This window comes from Nycticebus coucang, chromosome 1 (assembly GCF_027406575.1).
Source record: "Nycticebus coucang isolate mNycCou1 chromosome 1, mNycCou1.pri, whole genome shotgun sequence".
Lineage (NCBI taxonomy): Eukaryota > Metazoa > Chordata > Mammalia > Primates > Lorisidae > Nycticebus > Nycticebus coucang.
In genome coordinates, this window is record NC_069780.1 from 117200862 (window position 1) to 117222878 (window position 22017).

The 22017-nt window shown below is 38.8% G+C and overlaps 1 protein-coding gene across 1 annotated transcript in view; it reads right to left on the bottom strand.

Annotated features, from left to right (window-relative positions):
• Positions 1-22017, bottom strand: part of ADGRV1 (adhesion G protein-coupled receptor V1) — a 669001-nt gene that overhangs the window by 354983 nt on the left and 292001 nt on the right. The window contains exons 75-77 of the mRNA XM_053586729.1: positions 11021-11138; positions 9656-9827; positions 1669-1911 (exon numbers count right to left, since the gene is read on the bottom strand). Of these exons, the coding sequence (XP_053442704.1) occupies positions 1669-1911; positions 9656-9827; positions 11021-11138 (533 nt within the window). The remainder of the gene's footprint in view (positions 1-1668; positions 1912-9655; positions 9828-11020; positions 11139-22017) is intronic.

Below are 22017 nucleotides of genomic sequence, written 5' to 3' on the forward strand. Positions count from 1 at the left end.
AGCCCATAGATTGTAGTTTTGAGCCTATGACTTGTCTGGACCCCAAAGGCATTGAGTTGGTATAATTTCCCAACCTCGCCAATAGAAAGAAACACCTAGAATGCTTGTTAATGAAAAGCATACCCGGAGAGCTGGAGAGCTGACTCAGTGTATTTGGATGTGGTTCAGGAGTCTCATTTTACCAGACCCCTGATGATTTGTGGGATTTGCAAGTTTGCAAAAGGCTGGTATCACTGATTCTGAAGTTACTGAGTGCCCAAAGGAGGTCACAGTCTGGTCCCTAAACAGAAATGTGAATGCAGAGTACTCACTGGGGCATCTCATCTTCCTCCTCAGTGCTGTGTCCTAGGGCCTCAGAATGGGGCCAGCTATACGAGACAGGGCACCCCAGAAAGGGCAGAATCTGCCATCAGGAGCCTGGGCCTGAAAGGGTCAGTCCTGGCCCCTCGCACCAGCTTCCCAGGAAATAAGCCCGTTGGGGTTCTCAGTGGAACAGCCGTGGCCACGTTCCCACTGACAGACATGGATGGGAATAGGAAATGAGAGGCAACACTCTGAGAGGCCCAGATAGGGGGATTGCTTGAGCTCAGGAGTTTGAAACCAGCCTGAGCAAAATAGACCCTGTCTCTACTAAAAATAGAAAAACTAGCTGAGTGTTGTGGTGGGTGACAATAGTCCCCGCTACCTGGGAGGCTGAGGCAGGAGGATCACGTGAGAGGGGATGGTTGGGGGAGACCGGGCACTCAGGTCTCCTGGACCCTCTCACTTGCCACCTGGGCTCACTCAGTCCTCTCCATGGCGGCTGGCTCTGTACCCATGTTGTTGACCCAAACTTTCAGGAAAACAATCTTTCTTCTTAATGTTTTAAGGAGGACAGAAGTGGCTGCACTGTTTGGGTCAACAACATGGGTGCACATCATACACAGGAACACATCATACCTGGCAAAACGCAGTGCAGGAGCTGAGGGGGGAAAGAGAGGGTGAAGGTGGGCAAGCTACAATCTTCCAAACTGGGCTTTAAGCAGAGTAAAGATACCTTTTTGTTTTACTGTGTTAGATTTTTACTGCAAAAGCAAAGCAGAAAATAATGCTGAAAAGATAAACAGTATTGTGTGGGCCGAGCCACCATCGCTCACTCGGTGCTCTTATCTGTTCTCTGACTCCCCAGATACTCCCTTTCTCCCTGTCTTTGATCTGATGTCACCTAATAGGATGCATGTGAAAACGTGGTAATGAGGCCTCATGAACTCATAGATTTGAAGAAACATAAAGATCAGATGGTACTAGATCTTCTAAAGAAGAAAATTTTCAACTGGTTCAGACATAAACCATAGCTAGACTCTTACATTCTACTTCTGGTCTTATACTGCTACATTCTGAAGAAACTTTAACCCCCTAAAGATTTCACAGAAAAGATTTATGTAAGGTCGTGTAATCAACCTTTTGCAAATAAAGAAAAACAGAAACGTTTATATTTTAAAACATGATCTACCCATTACTAATGAGTGAAAAACTGAGCTATTTCAAGGATAAAGTTTAACGTAATAAAAAAAACATGAATTATGATGGTATCCTCCAGAAGTAAGGAATGAATTATTCTCTGTTTCATTACACTTGCTAAATTCAGAAGAAAACCTTAATGTGCATGAACAGACAGTCCACACTTACCTGGGTACTAAAGTTAACAGACATCATTAGCCCTGTCCCAGAATCTCGGGCCACCTCCAAACTAACTAAAGTGGCCTTCCTGTGAGCCACTGCCAGCCGAGAACCCACAGAGAAATACAGGAGGTTTTGAGGGGCGTCACGCTGCGATATTTTAATCTGTGCAAATTTGGCACTGCTGTTTATTGCTGCTCCAGTAGTCACTTCATAGAGTTCCACAAAAAAGTGCATTTCAATTTGTGATATCTGAGAATGAGAAAAGGGGAAAAAAGGCTAGTACTGGTATATTTCTATTTTTAGACAATTCTGATATGAAATAATAAATTCATATATATCATTATAGAAATAAATAGACATCTAGAAACACATCCTACATAATAACAGTATTAAAGTCTCAATGTTAGATTCCCGTAGGATTTTTTTTTTTTTTTTTTGGTCTTTCTTTAAAATTATGTATACCTTCTCAGGGTGAATTTCTCGCTGAAAATCAATGTCAGAAGACAACCTATGTATACTTAAATAAGAAAAAGGATAACTAGAAGGTATTCAGGTAATAAAACATTACAAAGTGGTTAAAAAATGAACTAGTTCAATATTTTTTAATATAGATTGATCTCAAAAACACGATGAGCATTAAGTTGCATAATGATATGTATAGCATGATATTATAATTACAAGGTTAAAAATTACCCAAATATTGTTAATGGACACATATTTATGTAATATTTTAAAAAAAAACTGCCACATAGCAGTTGCCTTGCATAGGGGGTCAGATGAGGGCAGGGCAGGGTGTAAGGACTGGGAGAAGGGAAATGGGGAGCTTCAATTTTGCCTTGGGAGGTTTTATTTTTATTTCTTTTATTTTTAAAAGTTTTGAAATAAATACTGATAGCAGTCAATTCTGAAAATAAGTGCATTTTTCAAAATTTAGTATCAAATCAAGCTTACATTTAGTCTGCTGGTTATAGTTTCCTTATATTTAACATCGGATCCTTCTCAATAATCTCAAATAATTTATTTTCTAACACCTGAATTCAGTTTTACAACATATTGTCAATTGCCTATTTTTAGTAATGATTCACTCATGCACAATAGTCTAAAAATCTTAGCAATATTGTTAGTTTCCTGGCATAACCCAAAGGAGGCTAGGCTGATGCATTTTCCAACTTCCTGTGTGTCATTCCCAAATTCGATATGGTATATCATTTTTATATATCAGCAAGAGCTTCATCCATCATTTGTTTTATAATCATTTTAATGATAATCATCAAATTATGAAATGATGCAACAAACCCTTCAATAATATTCAAGAATAAGCCATAGCTTAGTAACACAATAAATAAACTTAATCTGTTTTTGCTGTCTGAAGAAGTATGCTTAGCTTTCCTATGGCACATATCATTCTTCTCTTTCGCTGATCAACTGTCAGTAAATATTGAAATACGGAAATAATTGTATTCTCACTTTGGAGAAACTAAATTTGGCAAATGCAATAAACTAAAGCACTAGCATGGGTAACTATCATCAAGAGCTATCATTCCCTGATGCAAGTGAACTCGAATTCAGAATAGATTTTTTGAACAAAGAATTTCAGCACATTACAGCCACTAGAGACTCTTATCGTTATTTTCCAGTGAAATATTCTTTTTCATTTGTGATGGTGACTCGATCATTACTTACAACCACTTAACAATCAACAGAATATGTTATAATCTAAGTGAAGAACCATCTAAAACTGAACATTACACAGATGAGTGCCTATGCATCATGTAGACTACAGATAAACGGGATCTTCTGGACTTACAAAGAAATATCACATTCAAACAACATTCCTGAAGTTTCCCGAGAAGCCAAGATTCACAGATCACATCTGAATCTCTCCAGACTCCTAAACACCACTGGAGACCTCCCAAGAACCCATTCATGCGTAACTGCCAGCAGGTCCCTGTCCTAGATAGGTCAGAAGTTTTCCAGGATGATCTTTTGTCACGACCAGCACAATGTGATTTTTCCTGGGCCCAGAACCGCATAGAAACAAAAAACCAAAGTAATAGTTACACAATATCATACTTACTTAAGATACTTTTAAAGCAGTTGCAAAAAATATTTAAATGCTGATCGGTTTAAACAGATTTTGTGTGTTAAGAGTACACTTCCAAAGGTAATTATAATTTATACATTTTGCTGATACAGAACCACAAGATAAATCACAGGGAGAAGTGAAATGGGCTGCAGTTCAAGAGACAAGTTCTAATCTTGTCCCAATAACTGAATAAGCAGGTTACTTAAATTCTTCATAACTTGAAAATGAAAGTACTGAGTAACTACAGAGATGATAAGCAGAGGTAGGATACATTAGACAAATGTGAAGTTCAGGGTCAGGAGACTGGACTAAGGTGAGGACACAGCACCATTAGTCAGAAGGTGTAATTCTGCGGATGGCTTTGTTGTGTCTGCAAGCCCACTACCACTAGTGTTGATGTAGCTACTACTCCAGTCACTGGATTCCTTAGGTCTCCATTCCACGATTCTAAATAGCAGATACCACTCATGAAGGGCCACCTCCTTACCAAGAAAAACTCTCATTCATGACCTCATTTAATCTGTCTCACAGCCCTATTTCTAACCCCATTAACCCCGGGAGGGAGACTCAGGAAGGTGAGGAAACGTGTCCAATGTCACCCACAAAATTAATAAAATAACTGAGATTTGAACGAGGGCCTTCTATCATCAGAGCCCAAACTCTTTTTTTTTTTTTTGTAGAGACAGAGTCTCACTGTACCGCCCTCGGGTAGAGTGCCATGGTGTCACATGGCTCACAGCAACCTCTAACTCTTGGGCTTACGCGATTCTCTTGTCTCAGCCTCCCAAGCAGCTGGGACTACAGGCGCCCGCCACAACACCAGGCTATTTTTTTGTTGCAGTTTGGCCAGGGCTGGGTTTGAACCCACCACCCTCGGCATATGGGGCCGGCGCCCTACTCACTGAGCCACAGGCGCCGCCCCCAGAGCCCAAACTCTTAACCCCTATACTGATTCCAAGAATAAGTTCAGTATAATTGACATCCTTCCTTTGATAAATAAATGAAGAAAATGGTTCTAGGAACAATTGTGTTGCCCAGCTAGCACCTTCAAATAATCTCTCTAGGCCCACTATGAAGATTAAGCCCACAGAACTATTTATCAGACATAAAAGGAAGAATTTGAACTAGTTGAGCATTAAGATCCCTTCTAGCCCTAAAATGTAAGGCATTAAAATGTATATTAGAAGTTCATAGCACTTTTTAAAGAATACTTTTTCATTTTTGTAAAAACATAATCTTCTTTCTTTTCTCTTTTTAAATTTCCTCTTACTGAAAGTAGAATGCATATTGTCCTTGCTTATACCTTGCCTTTCAATAGCTGGAAAGACGCTGGGGGCAAAACACCTTAAAAATTACCTAATTCTTAGAAGTAGAAGAAAACTCAACTCTATGACTGGAACATTACATTTGAAAGAGAAGTAACAGGTGAAGACTGAGTTCCTTCTCTCCTCTAAATGAAACCCTGTTCATCATCTTTAATCATCAGAGAAATGCAAATCAAAACTACTTTGAGATACCATCTAACTCCAGTGAGACTAGCCTATATCACAAAATCCCAAGACCAGAGATGTTGGCGTGGATGTGGAGAAAAGGGAACACTTTTGCACTGCTGGTGGGAATGCAAATTAATACATTCCTTTTGGAAAGAGATATGGAGAACACTTAGAGATCTAAAAATAGATCTGCCATTCAATCCTGTAATCCCCCTACTGGGCATATACCCAGATGACCAAAAATCACACCATAACAAAGATATTTGTATCAGAATATTTATTGCAGCCCTATTCATAATTGCTAAGTCATGGAAAAAGCCCAAGTGCCCATCGATCCACGAATGGATCAATAAATTGTGGTATATGTACACCATGGAATATTATGCAGCCTTAAAGAAAGATGGAGACTTCACCTCTTTCATGTTTACATGGATGGAGCTGGAACATATTCTTCTTAGTAAAGTGTCTCAAGAATGGAAGAAAAAGTACCCAATGTACTCACCCTTATTATGAAACTAACGTAGGACCTTCACATGAAAGCTATATCCCAGTTATAACCTAAGAATAGGGAGAAAGGGGAAAGGGAGGGGAGGAGGGGGGAGGGAGAGGGAAGGAGGGGGATTAATGGGATTACACCTGCAGTGCATCTTACAAGGGTATATGTGAATCCTAGTAAATGTGGAATGTAAAGGTCTTAGCAAAATAACTAAGAAAATGCTACAAAAGCTATGTTAACTAATGTGATGAAAATGTGTCAAATGATCTATGAACCAAGTGTATGGTGCCCCACGATCATACTAATGTACACAACTATGGTTTAATAAAAAAAATAAATAAATGAAACCCTGTGATTATGGACTCAGTGGAGTTTCTCCTTTTAGAAAAGGCATTTACATAGTTAGTGTCCTAGCTGCTGCCCATCACACTCTCTGACCTCTTACTTATAACATCTTTAGCAATCTTGAATGCTGTCTTGCAGGAGGGTAAGCACAGAGGAAGCAGTCTCTTCCCAACTCTAACTCTCCTGTTCCTCTTCCTTGAAGCTTGCCCAAGACCTGTTGGCTCCTCTCTCTCTGCTGTAGAAACTATTCCTTTTAAACTTTATTAAAGTGCAATTTCTCTGTCTTCCAGAACCTTTACCTATTTTACCTGACTGCTGTCACCAACAAGGAAGTTTCCCCTCCGCAAAAATTGTTTTTATTTCTTATAACAAACAAGTCTCACTACCAGAATCAAATCAACAAGAGACTGATAAAGCCATTTATCCCAGTAACAACACAGGTGTGAACTGACTGATCTCAAAAGACTTTTACTTACTATGATAAAGTTAACATCTACTGCAGGAGACAGATATTTGAACTCTTGTGAGAACTTTCCAGGATTCTAATTCACCGAAACTCCTATTCACAATAAAATGCATAGAGAATTTTTGAAGACTTATGTATTCAACACATATTTATGGAAGACGGTGGGAGAGATGCAAAGAAGATTAAAACAATGCCCTAATGTTTGAGCAGCTAAGTGTCTACTAGTCTAGTTAAATTACGTATAATAATATATAAGTACGCATATAAGTGATAACTTCCATAAGAAAGGTACTGATAGTGTTTGGTAAGATTAGAAGATTAAGAATTCTACCTGGAGATTTCATAGGAGGGATCACGGAGGGAGCAGTATTTTGAATAACTGTTAAAGAAGAACAATAATAGAAAATATACAGTTGAGAAGATATGAAAATATTTGGAACATGTGCACAGAGGAGGATTAAATGTGTTCAAGTAAAATACAGGAAATCCTCACTTAATATCATCATCAACAGGTTTTTGGAAACTGTTTCTTCCAGAAAAACAACATCCTAGATGCTGTAGAAACTTCCCGCTTGTTTATATCCATTAGACCCTGGTAAATAATTTATATGCATGTCATTTTGCCAAAACTTATGGTTCTCAGAACCTATGGACGATGCTAAGAGAGAAGTTACTGGCTGTAGTCTGAGCAAATATTTTTAATACTGAAATACCCATTCCTCATGGTAAGCATGATGGAAAATTTTAGCAGCTCATGAAAACCTCATTCAAGAAAAGCAAAATAATATGATATGTTGAACTAGGAAAAAAAACAACCAATGGAGGTTTTAAACTTTAAAGAAAAAAACGTCATTTTTAGCTTTAACAATACCATGGCAGCCACAACGGCAGGGCATTTGCCCACTGCCAACTCTCACACACACCTGTAGACATAGAACACTTAAGTACTTTCTGCTCAAAGAAATCAAGTCCTTTTTGGACAGTAGTTGATTGGATGTCTTATTAATTACAAAAAATCACGACAGCTCCAGAATATGTTATTTCTATAAAGCAAATACACTTCCAAAATACAGAAAAGACAAAAGACCAGCATAATGAGACTCTCAATGGCTATGACATGATTATTTGAGTACCAAATAGAAAACCATTTAGTATTAAGAAGCAATTAAATGAGCTGAATTTGAATCTCTAATGATATTAGAAGGAGAAAAGTTACTGCAGTAGAGAAAAGTAGTTAAAATACAACATACGTGTAAATGTTTGTGTGTACTTAATATTTTATTAATTTTAATGTGGAGAAGAGTGTTAATGTATCAAGACACTTTCATCTTTTTTATGCACGTGTTCATTTATTAAGCACCAATAAACATTTTTCTCTGTGTATATAAGAAGAAAGGAGTTCATAAAAAGAATTGTGCATAAGACAATGACTTCTCAAAAAAGTAAAAATTGTCTCAAAAAATAGAAATAAATGATCAGTACCTGAGAAACACATACCAAGGAGAAAGCAAATGTGGAAGTTAAAGAGCACTGGTGCTCACACACAGGTGCCTGTCCCTTCCAGGGAGACAGAACAAATGTGCTAAAGAGACCCCCCCCCCCCAATCCTACTTTCTAGGAGATAAAGCCTCCCAGTTGCTTCCTAACTAGAACAAGACATTAACAAGGGAGGCATATATTCCCAATAGCTCTAGACTGGCTCGCCATTCAGTAGTGATGGGGAAACAGTTAATGTAAAACTGGCTCTGAAAAATTTAAAGAACAAATCATTCTGGAGAAAACACAAAGCACTGAAAACACTGACCTGGAAGGTATGAGTTTACAAATCACAGCAATCAAGCAAGTGAAGTCACAAACAGATTCCAACCAGATGTCCAGCACTGTCCCTTTGAAACAGCTCAGACAGGAGCCAGAACCCACGGCCCAACAAAGAACACAGAGGGGATTGACCAAGATCCCACCATCTTTGGTGATCTAACCAAGTATCCTTTCTCTTATAAAACCAGGAAAATTATCAAGATCTCAGGAAGATAAGAAAATATATGTTACTGTAATCTTAGAAAAGATCAATGTAATTATTGCAGTAATTCTCAGGTGAAAAAACAAGTAGAGAAAAAAATGAAAAAAAAAATCAAATTTACAGAATTATTTTAGAATGGGATTAGGTAGATGTGCATAGTTATGTTTTGAAGTAACTGTATCAGTGCTTGCTTTCTCTGCTATTTAAAAGAATCCTTTATACTTGTGAATATTCATAATACGGTGGCTAGTTTTTGTTTTAATCATTCAAGTTTAATAAAAAAGTAGCAAACAAAGAACAAATACCACTGAGTGTTCCTTGGACCTTAAAGTATCAAAGCATCATAGACAGTCATTTTTAAAAAGCCATACATAATCATTAAATGGCCTGCAAAGCTCTGTGAGGTCATTAGTGATCAATACCATTGAGGAATACTGATTCCCCTGGACAGAGTGGGGATTGCCTGTCTCCTAGCGCCATGTGCAATGTGTTTTTTGACTATATTTTTTTGTGTGTGTGGTTTTTGGCCAGGGCTGGGTTTGAACCTGCCACCTCCAGCATATGGGACCGGCGCCCTACTCCTTGAGCCACAGGCGCCGCCCCTCCATGCGCAATGTGAACCAATAGGAATTTATCCACAGGCTGACCAAACAGGGCCTATGTGCCCTTTTGGTAATCAAAACTGAACTCCCGCACTACACATCAACACAGAATAAAAGGTCTTTCAAACTTATTGATATAATAAAAACAAAAGACCGAACATTCAGAGTAATCAGAATTACTAATCTGACTGAAAATGACTCAAAGGCTCATTCACACGGTGGAAGGCCAGGCCAGGAAAAGACTCCTGGAAAGGGCGAGAAACAAAAAGGAGAAGAACAACAAGCTTATTTACAAAAATTCATAGTGTAATAAATTCTATGTCTAAAGTCTATTGTCCAGTAAAGAGATTTAGACAGTACAGCTAGCAAGACACAAAGAATCTCCACATAAACAATGTGTGTGTTTAAATAAAGTAACTTTAGAATGGTTAAGTCCAAGGAAATATAATTAGAAGTTAGCAGTGCCGTGCCTCTTCACTTCCTACCTTCTCTGGGTTGAGTTCAATGCTGATAAAGCATTTTGTCTGACCCATAGTACACGTCGTGGTCCCTGACACAGACAGGAGGTCATCCATCAGGTTTACTCCATCTTTATGGAGCACGGTAGCTGTTTTATTAAGTGTGACTCGCCAAGAGACCTTGACATCCCCAAAGGCCCTATGAACAAAGAAAACCCACACAAACACAGTTACAGAGTGCGCTCCCCATCGCCCCGGTGTCTAACGTAACATGTTTTCACTGTGTCTAATCTCTTACTTAAAGAATAGCACTTACTTAGCCACTGCTAATGCTGAAAATGACCAATTCTCCTCATTATAGATAAGAAAATTAAGGTTCAGGGTTTACACAGTATTATTCTTTGACCACACTCAATTCAATAATGAATAAGTATTCATTGAACTACTATATATCAGGAATGTGAAAACAAATAACAATTTTCTGCCTGTTATGTGCCAAAAAATGTGAAAATAAAAATTATATAGTATCTCTACCTTTAAGTAAATGCTCCTTATTTGTCTTTTAACAAGCATTTTTCCGGTTGGGCATGGGCGCTCACACCTATAATCCTAGTATTCTGGGAGGCTGGGGCAGATGGATCACTTGGGCTCAGAAGTTCAAGACCAGAACGAACAAGAGAAGACCCCATCTCTACTAAAACTAAAAAACTAGCTTGGTGTTGTGACAGGCACCTGTAGTCCCACTACTCAAGATGATGAGGCAAGAAAATGGCTTGAGCCCAAGAATTTGAGGTTGCTGTGAGCTATGATGCCATGGCACTCTAGCTTGGGGCAACAGAGCATTGCAAAAAATAAAAAAAATTAAATGAAATTAAATAAAAAAGAATAATAATAAGAATTTCTCTAAAGGAAAAACAGTTGAGCTGAAAAAATGGTTGCTATCATAAAAATAAAGGGCAAAAGGGACCAATATATTTCACAGAATATTTTGGCCCAAAATGGAAAATATATGTGCATTCTAAGTACATGTATGTGATGAGTATTCAAAAAACTATACATTTGCGTTATTGAGTTACAAGCAAAATTTTGGTACTCAAAGTCTCCCTCATAGTAAAACGGTTATGTGTGTACAAGTGACCAGATAGTAGTAATGTGATGAGGTGATGACCTACGTAATTTATCATCTGTACGGTACTTTATGATGCATAAACATTCAAAGTAGCACTAAATTATAATAATGAACCAAATATGTTTAGTCACAGATTAAGAACTAGGACATCTGTACAGATCCACATTTCTTTCTTCCTCCACCATTGCATGAATTCAAATTAAGACACTGCACAGACACGTGGGACCTTCTCACCTCCCATGTGCTGTTATCCACACACGTACCTGTCTGGCTGCCTTGTGACAGTGAGACGGAGACTTCTCCTATCAGCTCCTTTCCAGAGCTCCAGTCCCTTCTGGGACTCCTCACTGAATCCTAGGATGCCATTGTGAAGATCACTCCCTGAAAAGAAAAATGATGGGCTATAACATATTTAAAAACTTAAAAGATCCCCAATGCTTCACTAATCTTGCCAGCTCAGATGGTATAAAAGTGAGACATTCACAAGTGAGTGGGAGAAGCTACAATTTTTAAAGATCTTAACTAAAAATAGACTAAAATATCATAACACCAAGGTGGCTGACAATTTGAGAACAGAAGAATAGAAGAAAGAAAGCATCAAACTGCCCCGACACACACAAACTCACCTCTCCCTGCCAAGAGCCTACTTTATATGTGACAGCATTTGACATTTTATATGTGTTTATCTGATTAAAGTCTGTATGTCCCCTCAGACTGTAAGCTCTGCCAGAGCAGCAACTGTTTTATTTGCTGCTGTGTCCCCTGCACCAGGAACAGTGCTGAGCATATGGTAAGGTAAATATTTAATAATTATTTGCTGAATAAATGAACTCCATTCAACTGATTTACCTTCACATAGAAAGGGATGATCACAAGACCATGTAGGCTACACACACAGCTATTTGCTCCAGAAAATAACAGAACTATTAAGGAACTCCTGAAATCTCTGAATATCAGAAACTTCTCTGAGCAACACTTGAGATTACAGATACCATTACATGAAAAAAAAAAAGTTTAGACTGGAACAAACCCAGGGCACATACTACACTGAAATACTCAACTTCAAATCCTCAAATCCTAGCCTCTACCTAAACTAGCTGTGTTCTATCTCTCAGCAGCTCAGTTTTACAAAGTGGATCCAGATGCGAAGACCCTAAAGCAATCGTCCTCAAAAGTCACTTGTAACGATCACCCTGAAACCTGATCCTGACATTCCAATGAGACACAACTTTTGAAGTTAGGGACCAAGTTGGGCAAAGAAAACAGAAAACCACTTACCTGCCCTGATGGGGGAGCATTAGTAACCACCAGCCTCTGTTCTATGTCCCCGGTTGGTAGGGTCAGTAAATGTGGAGCCCACTATTTAAGGACATGCAAGTCATGGAGCACATCTATCCTACTGTTAATGCTCACGTTGTCTCAGTCAGACTGCCAGCCCTCATCCTCACAATCATTCCCTCAATAACTCCTTAGCCTGCATCAGAACCCAACACTGATTTTTCCTCTTTGTCAGCAATTCTTGTTACTTTGGGTGGGAATTTGATCTCTGTAAGTAGATTATAAGCTACTCACGAGCAGAATCTTCATTTTCTTTCCAAAGCAATAAGCAACTGTCATGGTTCTAGTAAAAATATTATTTCCCTTGCCACATCTACAATAACAAATTTGATACCAAATTTCTAAAGAATGATTCCAGAATTCTAATGCGACAATGATCAAAACCAAAAGTAAATAAACTTTTTCCCCCTCATTTATTTTGAAAGTTACTCTTAAAATGTGAAAAGATTATAAAGATTAAATAGAAAAAGAATCAGCAAAATTAATGATCTTATTAATAAAGAAATATTATTAAGAAAAAAGGAGGAGGGTGGAACAAGATGGTGGACCAGAAGGATCATTCAGCTGAGCTCTCCTAGAACAAGTGGAGAAAAAGAGAGAAACCAGCCAAACCTGGGGCAGAAACCTTACCCAGATTCATAGCTCTGGGAGCACAGTGAGGAGGTAGTCAGGTGGATACAGCCTATGATCCAGAGCAGTGGAAATCTGAAGAATTAGGCAAGTGATGGTCATCCGCTGGGATTGGCTAGTCCTCAACAGAGGTCCAGGATGAGAAGAAGCCTTTCTGGAGTTTTCAGTTGTTGGGGGTAACTGCACAATGAGTGGGTATCTTCGAAAAGTAGGCAGACTCAAGCAGTATACAGCAACCAGATCTGAATGCCAGTTGGAATGGACTTGCCATAGGTTTGGTGGCTGGCAAGAATGACAAGACTCCATGAAGCATTCAAACATACAAATAATAATGTTTTGGTGGCCAGGGAGCTGCAATTGTGAGAAGGTTGGGAGAAGGTCTTAGCAGGGGCCTGAAGCATAACCGTCTTAATTGCGCCTACCGGGATCTGGACTCCACTCTTTGGAAAGGCTGAGGGACTCCTGTACACCATGAGAACTGGAGTCAGGGGGCACTGTGAAACCTGCCCTGAAGGATTCTTATGAGCTTTAAGATCCCAACCCAGCAGAATCTGAATGCTACAGAAATAATCAAGCAATCACCAAAGGCAACTAAGTTAGCAATAAGGACCACAGAGGTTGCTGGATGTGCATTCTGTCTCCTAAAAAAAATGACAGCACCACATGGTGTCCCAGTGACATATTGCAATATACTGTCATCAAAAGCAAGGACTTCTGTTTGAAGCAAAGGAGGCAGTGAGAAGCAAAAAGGAGGACAAGGAGGCGAAGAAGAAGAAGAAGAAAGAACACATGAGGAGGAACCAACAGAAAAATTCAGGCAACATGAAAAACCAAAACAGAGGAACTCCCCGAAGGGACCATGAGGTAGCTACTACAGAAGATTCCACCTATAAAGAACTAATGGACTTGACAGAAAAGGAATTTAAAATATGGATGATAAAGACAATAAAAGGAATGGATAAGAAAATGGAAAGAGAACCAAAAGTTGGACAAGAGATATGTAGAATAAAGAGAGGATATGGCGGAGCTTAAGGAAATGAAGGAGACAACCAGGGAATATAAACGTGCAATAGAAAGTATTAAAAAATAGGTTAGATCACGGAGAAGAAAGAACCTCAGAGCTAGAGGATGAAGTTTTCATGTTAACCCAGGTAGAGAAAGAGGCAGCAAAGAAGAGACAGAAAGCAAAACAGGCACTTAGGGAACTATAAGACTTCAAACATACAAATAGTGAGGATTCCTTATTCAAACATGCAAATAATAAGGATTCCTAAGGTGAAGAAGATTGTCCCAAAGGAATGGAAGCCCTAGTAGCTGGGAGAATGGGGACCAAGGACCCCATTGTTGGCAAAGAAAAGCATCCCCAGAAAAAGAGGAAAATTAAAAAGTAAGCTGAGTGAGTCAGAACAAAGACAAGTCAGCTAGTTTACATTTAAGCCAGCCATTGCTAGCAAGTGTCTTGCCTTTTCTGAAATTCTAGTCTATTGGGGATACAGCTTACAGACACGCTGCTGGGTCTGTGAGCACTCTGAGGAGAGTAATGGCCATAGAAGAGACTGTGGCAAGTCCTAGGAAAAGATACATCTTCTAGGGCTTTTCCTGCCCATTAAACAGGCAAAGCAGATACCCATTGTGGAGATCTGCATTTACCTGGGGCAGAGACCAAGGGAGTAGCTCAAGCTTCAAGATACGGGCTGAAGAGCTTATATGCCTTATGGGCAGAGAAAAATCCTCTGTGTGGAGATGGGAGGAAAATGCTTCCCTCCCACCCATCCCTCAGAGAAGATTAACTCAGATGGTGTTTTACTCCACAGAGAACGAGCGGAGCTTCACACCTCCCTAGAAATCTGTGTGTGTGACCTCAAGTCAACCAGGAGGCTCTCCCAATACAAATCTCCCAGATTTCAGAATTCTGAAGGCTACCCTTAAGGTTAATAATAATAACAATAGGTTGGATTAAGATGGCGGCCGAGTAACAGCTTCCTTGCAACTTGGCACGGTGAGTCTGTGGAGATAAGACTCCAGGCATCTCTGGCTGGTGGGATCTGCCTATAATCATCACTTTGAGGACACAGGGAGTCAGCGACAGACTTCTGGACCCCAAAAGGAGGACAAAAGCAGTGGAAAAATGGCAAGAAGTTGCGTGTGTTCATTCAGTCTAATACCGCCAGCAGCTGTAAGTACAGCTGAAGTGAGATTGCAAACTGGAAAGGCTTTATCTGTGAGCTGTTTTGGTGTTTTGGGACTTGGCACTCAGTTGAACTGCTTTGGGAGAGCTTGGGCAGGAGTGCAGAGAACTTTGGGCATTGTCTAGGGCCCCAGACTTAGTTGCTGAGCCGGAAGGAGCTAATAGTGTTCGGCTGTGGGCAGCACGGAGCCATTGTGAGAGAACTGCCCTGGAAAGCTCCGCCCTCAAGGTCACATAGCAAGGCTCAGGCAGGAGCTAGTAATCTAGTGAATGAGCAGCCTAAAGGCTGGGACTGAGCTGCCTTACAGTCTTAACCTGCAGGGGCAGAGTGAGACTGGTTTTGGAATACTGGGTTGAAGTTAATAGCCACTACAGCAGTGATCGCAGCAATAAGCACTTTCCTGGGAAAGCTTCTGCTTAGCCAAGTTTAGAAGTTTAAAATGCCTTTTAAGAGGGCTAAAGAGAGATTTAGGGTCTCCACCCTGTGGGTTTGAGAAATCAGCAGAGGCCACCAGCCATATCAGGATTGTGATTAACATCTCATACCTCAGAAGACCACCTGTTGCCCAGACAATATTCAACAAGATATATATACTGCTTTGTTTTTGGTCTTGCTTTTTTATTGTTTTTGTTGTTGTTATTGTTTTGTTTTTAAATTTCAACCTTTTTCCCTATAGATTTTTCTTTTCTTTTTTCTTTCTCCATTTTTCTAGTTTAAATACAATTTCCCATTTTTGCCTTGTTCGATAATTAGAACTTCTTTTTGATAATGTTTCTACCCCTATTATTTGGTTTTGCCCCCAATTTTATCCCATAAAGTTTTCTGTTTGCTTGTTTTGGTTTGACTTATAGCATTTTTGTCTTTCCTCTCTACTTGGTGGAGGTGGGGTACTGTGTCCTATCAGGCTAGCAAAGAACTTCTGACCTCAAGGAAACCACCCAACCCGGCACCCCCAGAGGTTGGGTTTTTTTTTAAGGTCGTGTCAAAGTACCTTGCTATACACCTATATTGTTCTGTCTCCCTCTTTCTTTGCCTCTCTTCTCTTTGTCAATATTCCCTTTTACCCACACCCTTTCCTTTCTCTTTTTTCTTTTCTTTCTTTCTTTCCTTTTTCTTTTCTTTCTTTTATCCCTTCTTGCTCTTCCACCTTCTCGTCCTTCTGGCCCTGTACCAAAAGGACTCATTGAAACCCTAGTCCACAGGCATGGCAACTTAAAGAGCAAGAGGAAGTAAAAGGAAAATTAGGGCAAGAAAACTGATAAAAGAAATCACTCATGAGGAAGAATCAGCAGAAAATTCCTGGCAACATGAAGAACCAGTCCAGAGCAACCCCTCCAAGGGACCATGAGGTAGCTAGTACGGAGGATTCCACCCATAGAGACATGTTAGGAATCACAGAAAGGGAATTTAGAATACACATAATGAAAACAATGAAGGAAATGATGGAAACAATGAAGGAAACTGCTGATAAAGTGGAAAATAACCAAAAGGAAATCTAAAACAGAATCAAATAAGAGATGAACGAAATGAAGAATATAGAAAGGATATAGCAGAGCTGAAGGAACTGAAGCAGTCAATTAGGGAACTTAAAGATGCAATAGAAAGTATCAGCAACAGGTTAGACCATGCAGAAGAAAGAATCTCAGAGGAGAGGACAAAGTTCTTGAGATAACTCAAATAGTTAAAGAGGCAGAAAAGAAGACAGAGAAAGCAGAACGTTCACTGACAGAATTACAGGACTTTATGAAGCGTTCCAACACACAAGTTATAGGAATCCCAGGAGGGGAAGAAGAATTCCCCAGAGGAATGGAAGCCATACCAGAGAATATAATAAATGAAAATTTCCCAAATATCACCAAAGATTCTCACACACTCCTTTGAGAGGGATATCAGACTCCAAGGTCGCCTCAACTCTAACCGAGCTACTCCAAGACATTGCGATGAACCTGTCCAAAGTCAAGACAAAAGAAAAGATTCTGCAAGATGCCAGGAGTAAGCCCCAATTGCCCTGCAGGGGCAAATCCATCAGAGTGACTGCAGACTTCTCTAATGAAACTTTCCAAGCAAGAAGACAATGGTCATCTACCTTTAATCTACTTAAACAGAACAATTTCTAGCCCAGAATTCTATATCCTGCTAAGCTAAGCTTTAACATTCACAGAGAAATCAAATAATTTACAGATATACAAACATTGAGGTAATACGCCACAACAAGACCAGCTCTACAGGAAATACTTCAACCTGTTCTACACACTGACCATCACAATGGATCAGCAGCAAAGTAAGAACTCAGAAACTAAAGGACAGAACCTAACCACCACACTGATGCAAGAGGAAACTAAGCAATGGACTCTCACAAAATAAGACGAATAGAATACTACCACACTGATTAATTATCTCAATGAATGTTAATGGCTTGAATTCCCCACTGGAGAGGCATAGATTGGCTGACTGGATTAAAAAACACAAGCCATCCATTTGCTGTCTGCAAGAAACACACCTGGCTTCAAAAGACAAATTAAAACTCCGAGTCAAGGGTTGGAAGACCATTTTTCGGGCAAATGGAATTCAGAAGAAAAGAGGAGTTGCATTTTTATCTTCAGATACATGTGGATTTAAAGCAACTAAAGTCAAAAAAGACAAAGACGGTCACTTTATATTGGTCAAGAGGAAAATACAACAAGAAGACATTTCAATTCTAAATATTTATGCACCCAATTTAAATGCTCCCAGATTCATGAAACAGACCTTACTCAGTCTGAGCAATATGATATCCGGTAATACCATAATAACAGGGGACTTTAACACTCCTCTTACAGAGCTGGACAGATCCTCTAAACAGAAATTAAACAAAGATATAAGAGATTTAAATGAGACCCTAGAATGACTGTGCTTGATGGACGCATATAGAACATTCCATCCCAAAGATAAGGAATATATATTCTTCTCATCACCCCATAGAACATTCTCCAAAATTGATTATATCCTGGGGCACAAAACAAATATCAATAGAATAAAAAGAATCGAAAATTTACCTTGTATCTTCTAAGACCATAAGGCACTAAAGGTGGAACTCAACTCTAACAAAAATGTTCGACCCCACACAAAGGCATGGAAATTAAGCAACCTTCTGTTGAATGACAGATGAGTGCAGGAAGAAATAAAACAGGAAATCATTAACTTCTTTGAGCATAACAACAATGAAGACACAAGCTACCAAAACCTGTGGGATACTACAAAAGCAGTTCTGAGAGAAAAATTTATCGCTTTAGATGCCTACATTCAAAAAACAGAAAAAGAACACATCAACAAACTCACAAGACATCTTATGGAATTGGAAAAAGAAGAACAATGTAAGCTTAAACCCAGTAGAAGAAAAGAAATATCCAAAATTAAATCAGAGATCAATGAAATTGAAAACAAAAGAATCATTCAGAAAATTAATGAAACGAGATAGTTTTTTGAAAAAATAAAATAGATAAACTTTTGGCCCGATTAACTAGAAATAGAAAAGTAAAATCTCTAGTAACCTCAATCAGAAATGATAAAGGGGAAATAACAACTGATCCGACAGAGATATTAGAGATCATCTCTGAATACAACCAGAAACTCTATGCCCAGAAATTTGACAATGTGAAGGAAATGGATCAATATTTGGAATCACACCCTCTCCCTAGACTTAGCCAGGAAGAAATAGAGCTCCTGAACAGACCAATTTCAAGCACTGAGATTAAAGAAACAATAAAAAAGCTTCCAACAAAAAAAAAATGCCCTGGTCCTATGGCTTCACACCAGAATTATATCAAATCTTCAAGGAAGAGCTTATTCCTATACTGCAGAAATTATTCCAAAAAATTGAGGAGGAAGGAATCTTCCCCAACATGTTCTATGAAGCGAACATCACCCTGATACCAAAACCAGGAAAAGACCCAACTAAAAAGGATAATTCCAGCCCAATTTCACTCATGAATATAGATGCAAAAATTCTCAACAAAATCCTAGCCAATAGATTACAGCTTAACATCAAAAAAGTAATACATCATGATCAAGTAGGTTTCATCCCAGGGATACAAGGCTGGTTTAACATACATATACCCATAAACATTATCCACCATATTAACAGAGGCAAAAATAAAGATCATATGATCCTCTCAATAGATGCAGAAAAAGCATTTGACAAAATTCAGCATCCTTTTCTAATTAGAACACTGAAGAATATAGGCATACGTGGCACACTTCTAAAACTGATTGAAGCTATCTATGACAAACCCACAGCTAATATTTTACTGAATGGAGTAAAACTAAAAGCTTTTCCTCTTAAAACTGGAACCAGACAAGGTTGTCCTCTGTCACCTTTACTATTCAACATAGTGCTGGAAGGTCTAGCCAATACAATTAATTAGTCAAGACAAGGAAATAAAGGGAATCCAAATGGGAGCAGAGGAGGTCAAACTCTCCCTCTTTGCTGACAACATGATCCTATACTTAGAGAATCCCAAAGACTCAACCACAAGATTCCTGGAAGTCATCAAAAAATACAGTAATGTCTCAGGATATAAAATCAATGCCGCAAGTCAGTAACCTTTGTATACGCCAATAATAGCCAAGATGAGAAGCTAATTAAAGACACAACTCCCTTCACCATAGTTTCGAAGAAAATGAAATACGTAGGAATATACCTAACAAAGGAGGGGAAGGACCTCTATAAAGAAAATTATGAAATCCCCAGAAAGGACATAGAAGAGGACTTTAAGAAATGGAAGAACATTCCATGCTCATGGCTGGGAAAAAAAATCAACATTATTAAAATGTCTATACTTCCCAAAGCGATCTACCTATTCAATGCCATTCCTATTAAAATACCAACATCGTACTTTCAAGATTTGGAAAAAATTATTCTGCGTTTTGTATGGAACCAGAAAAAAACCCATATAGCTAAGGCAGTTCTTAGTAATAAAAATAAAGCTGGGGGCATCAGCATACCAGATTTTAGGCTGTACTACAAAGCCATAGTGGTCAAAACAGCATTCTACTGGCACAAAAATAGAGACATAGACACTTGGAATCAAATAGAAAACCAAGAAATGAAACTAACATCTTACGACCACCTAATATTTGATAAACCAAACAAGAACATACCTTGGGGGAAAGAAACCCTATTCAATAAATGGTGTTGGGAGAAATGAATATCCACATATAAAAGACTGAAACTGGACCCACACCTTTCCCCACTTACAAAAATTGATTCAAGATGGATAAAGGACTTAAATTTAAGGCATTAAACAATAAAAATCCTTAAAGAAAGCTTAGGAAAAACACTGGAAGATAATGGCCTGAGGAAAGACTTCATGAAGAAGACTGCCATGGCAATTTCAACAACAAAAACTTCTCAAGTTTTACAAATGGGACTTCATTAAACTGAAAATCTGTACAGCTCAGGAGACAAAGACCAAAGCACACAGACAACCTATACAATGGGAAAGAATATTTGCATATTTTGAATCAGACAAAAGCTTGATAACTAGGATCTATAGAGAACTCAAATTATTCCACATGAAAAAAGCCAACAATCCCATATATCAATGGGCAAGAGACATGAATAGAACCTTTAAAAGAAGACAGACGAATGGCTAACAAACATATGAAAAAAATTTTCATCATCCCTATCTGTTAGCGAAATGCAAATCAAAACCACCCTGAGATACCATCTAACCCCAGCGAGAATGTCCCACATCACAAAATCTCAACACTGCAGATGCTGGCGTGGATGTGGAGAGAAGGGAACACTTTTACACTGCTGAAGGACACGGTGGGGATGAGGGAAGGGGAGAGCAGAGAGAGAAAGAAGGAGGGAGGTGTGGAGAAAGGAAGAGCAAAGATATTTGTACCAGAATGTTTATTGCAGCCCAATTCATAATCGCTAAGTCATGGAAAAAGCCCAAGTGCCCATCGATCCACGAATGGATTAATAAATTGTGGTATATGTACACTATGGAATACTATGCAGCCTTAAAGAAAGATGGAGACTTTACCTCTTTCATGTTTACATGGATGGAGCTGGAACAAATTCTTCTTAGTAAAGTATCTCAAAAATGGAAGAAAAAGTATCCAATGTACTCAGCCCTACCATGAAACTAATTTATGGATTTCATATGAAAGCTATAACCCAGTTATAACCTAAGAATAGGGGGAAGGGGAGAGGGAGGGGAGGAGGATGGGCAGAGGGAGGGTGATTGGTGGGATTACACCTATGGTGCATCTTACAAGAGTACATGTGAAACTTACTGGATATAGAGTGTAAATGTCTCAACACAATAACTAAGAAAATGCCAGGAAGGCTATGCTAACCAGTATGATGAAAATATGTCAAATGGTCTATAAAACCAGTGTATGGTACCCCATGATTGCATTCATGTACACAGCTATGCTTTAATAATAAATCAATAAAAAAAATCCCTATTCAATAAATGGTGTTGGGAGAACTGTATAATGACATGAAAAAGACTAAAACTGGACCCGCACCTCTCCAACCACTTACAAAATTGATTCAAGATGGATAAAAGATTTAAATCTAAGGCAAAAAACAATAAAAATCTCTGAAGAATGTATGGGAAACACTTGAAGACATTGGCCTGGGGAAGGATTTTATGAAGAAGACTTCCCTGGTAATTGCAACAACAACAAAATAAACAAATGGGACTTAATTATACTGAAAAGTTTCTATACTGTTAAGGAAACAACCAAAGCAAACATACAATCTTCAGAATGAGAAAAGATATTTGTGTATGATGTATCAGATAAAAGCTTTATAGAGAACTCAACAGCCCTGGCCAGAAACTGCAAAAAAAAAAGAGAGAACTCAAATTAATCAACAAAAAAGACCCAACAACCCTGTCTATTACTGGGCAAGAGACATGAACAGAACTTTCTCTAAGGAAGACAGAGGAATGACTAACAAACATATGAAAAAATGCTCATCATCCCTAATCACCAGAAAAATGCAAATCAAAACTACCCTGAGATATCAGCTAACCCCAGTGAGAATGGCCCACATCACAAAGTCTCAAAGCTGAAGGTGCTGGAGTGGATGTGGTGAGAAGGGA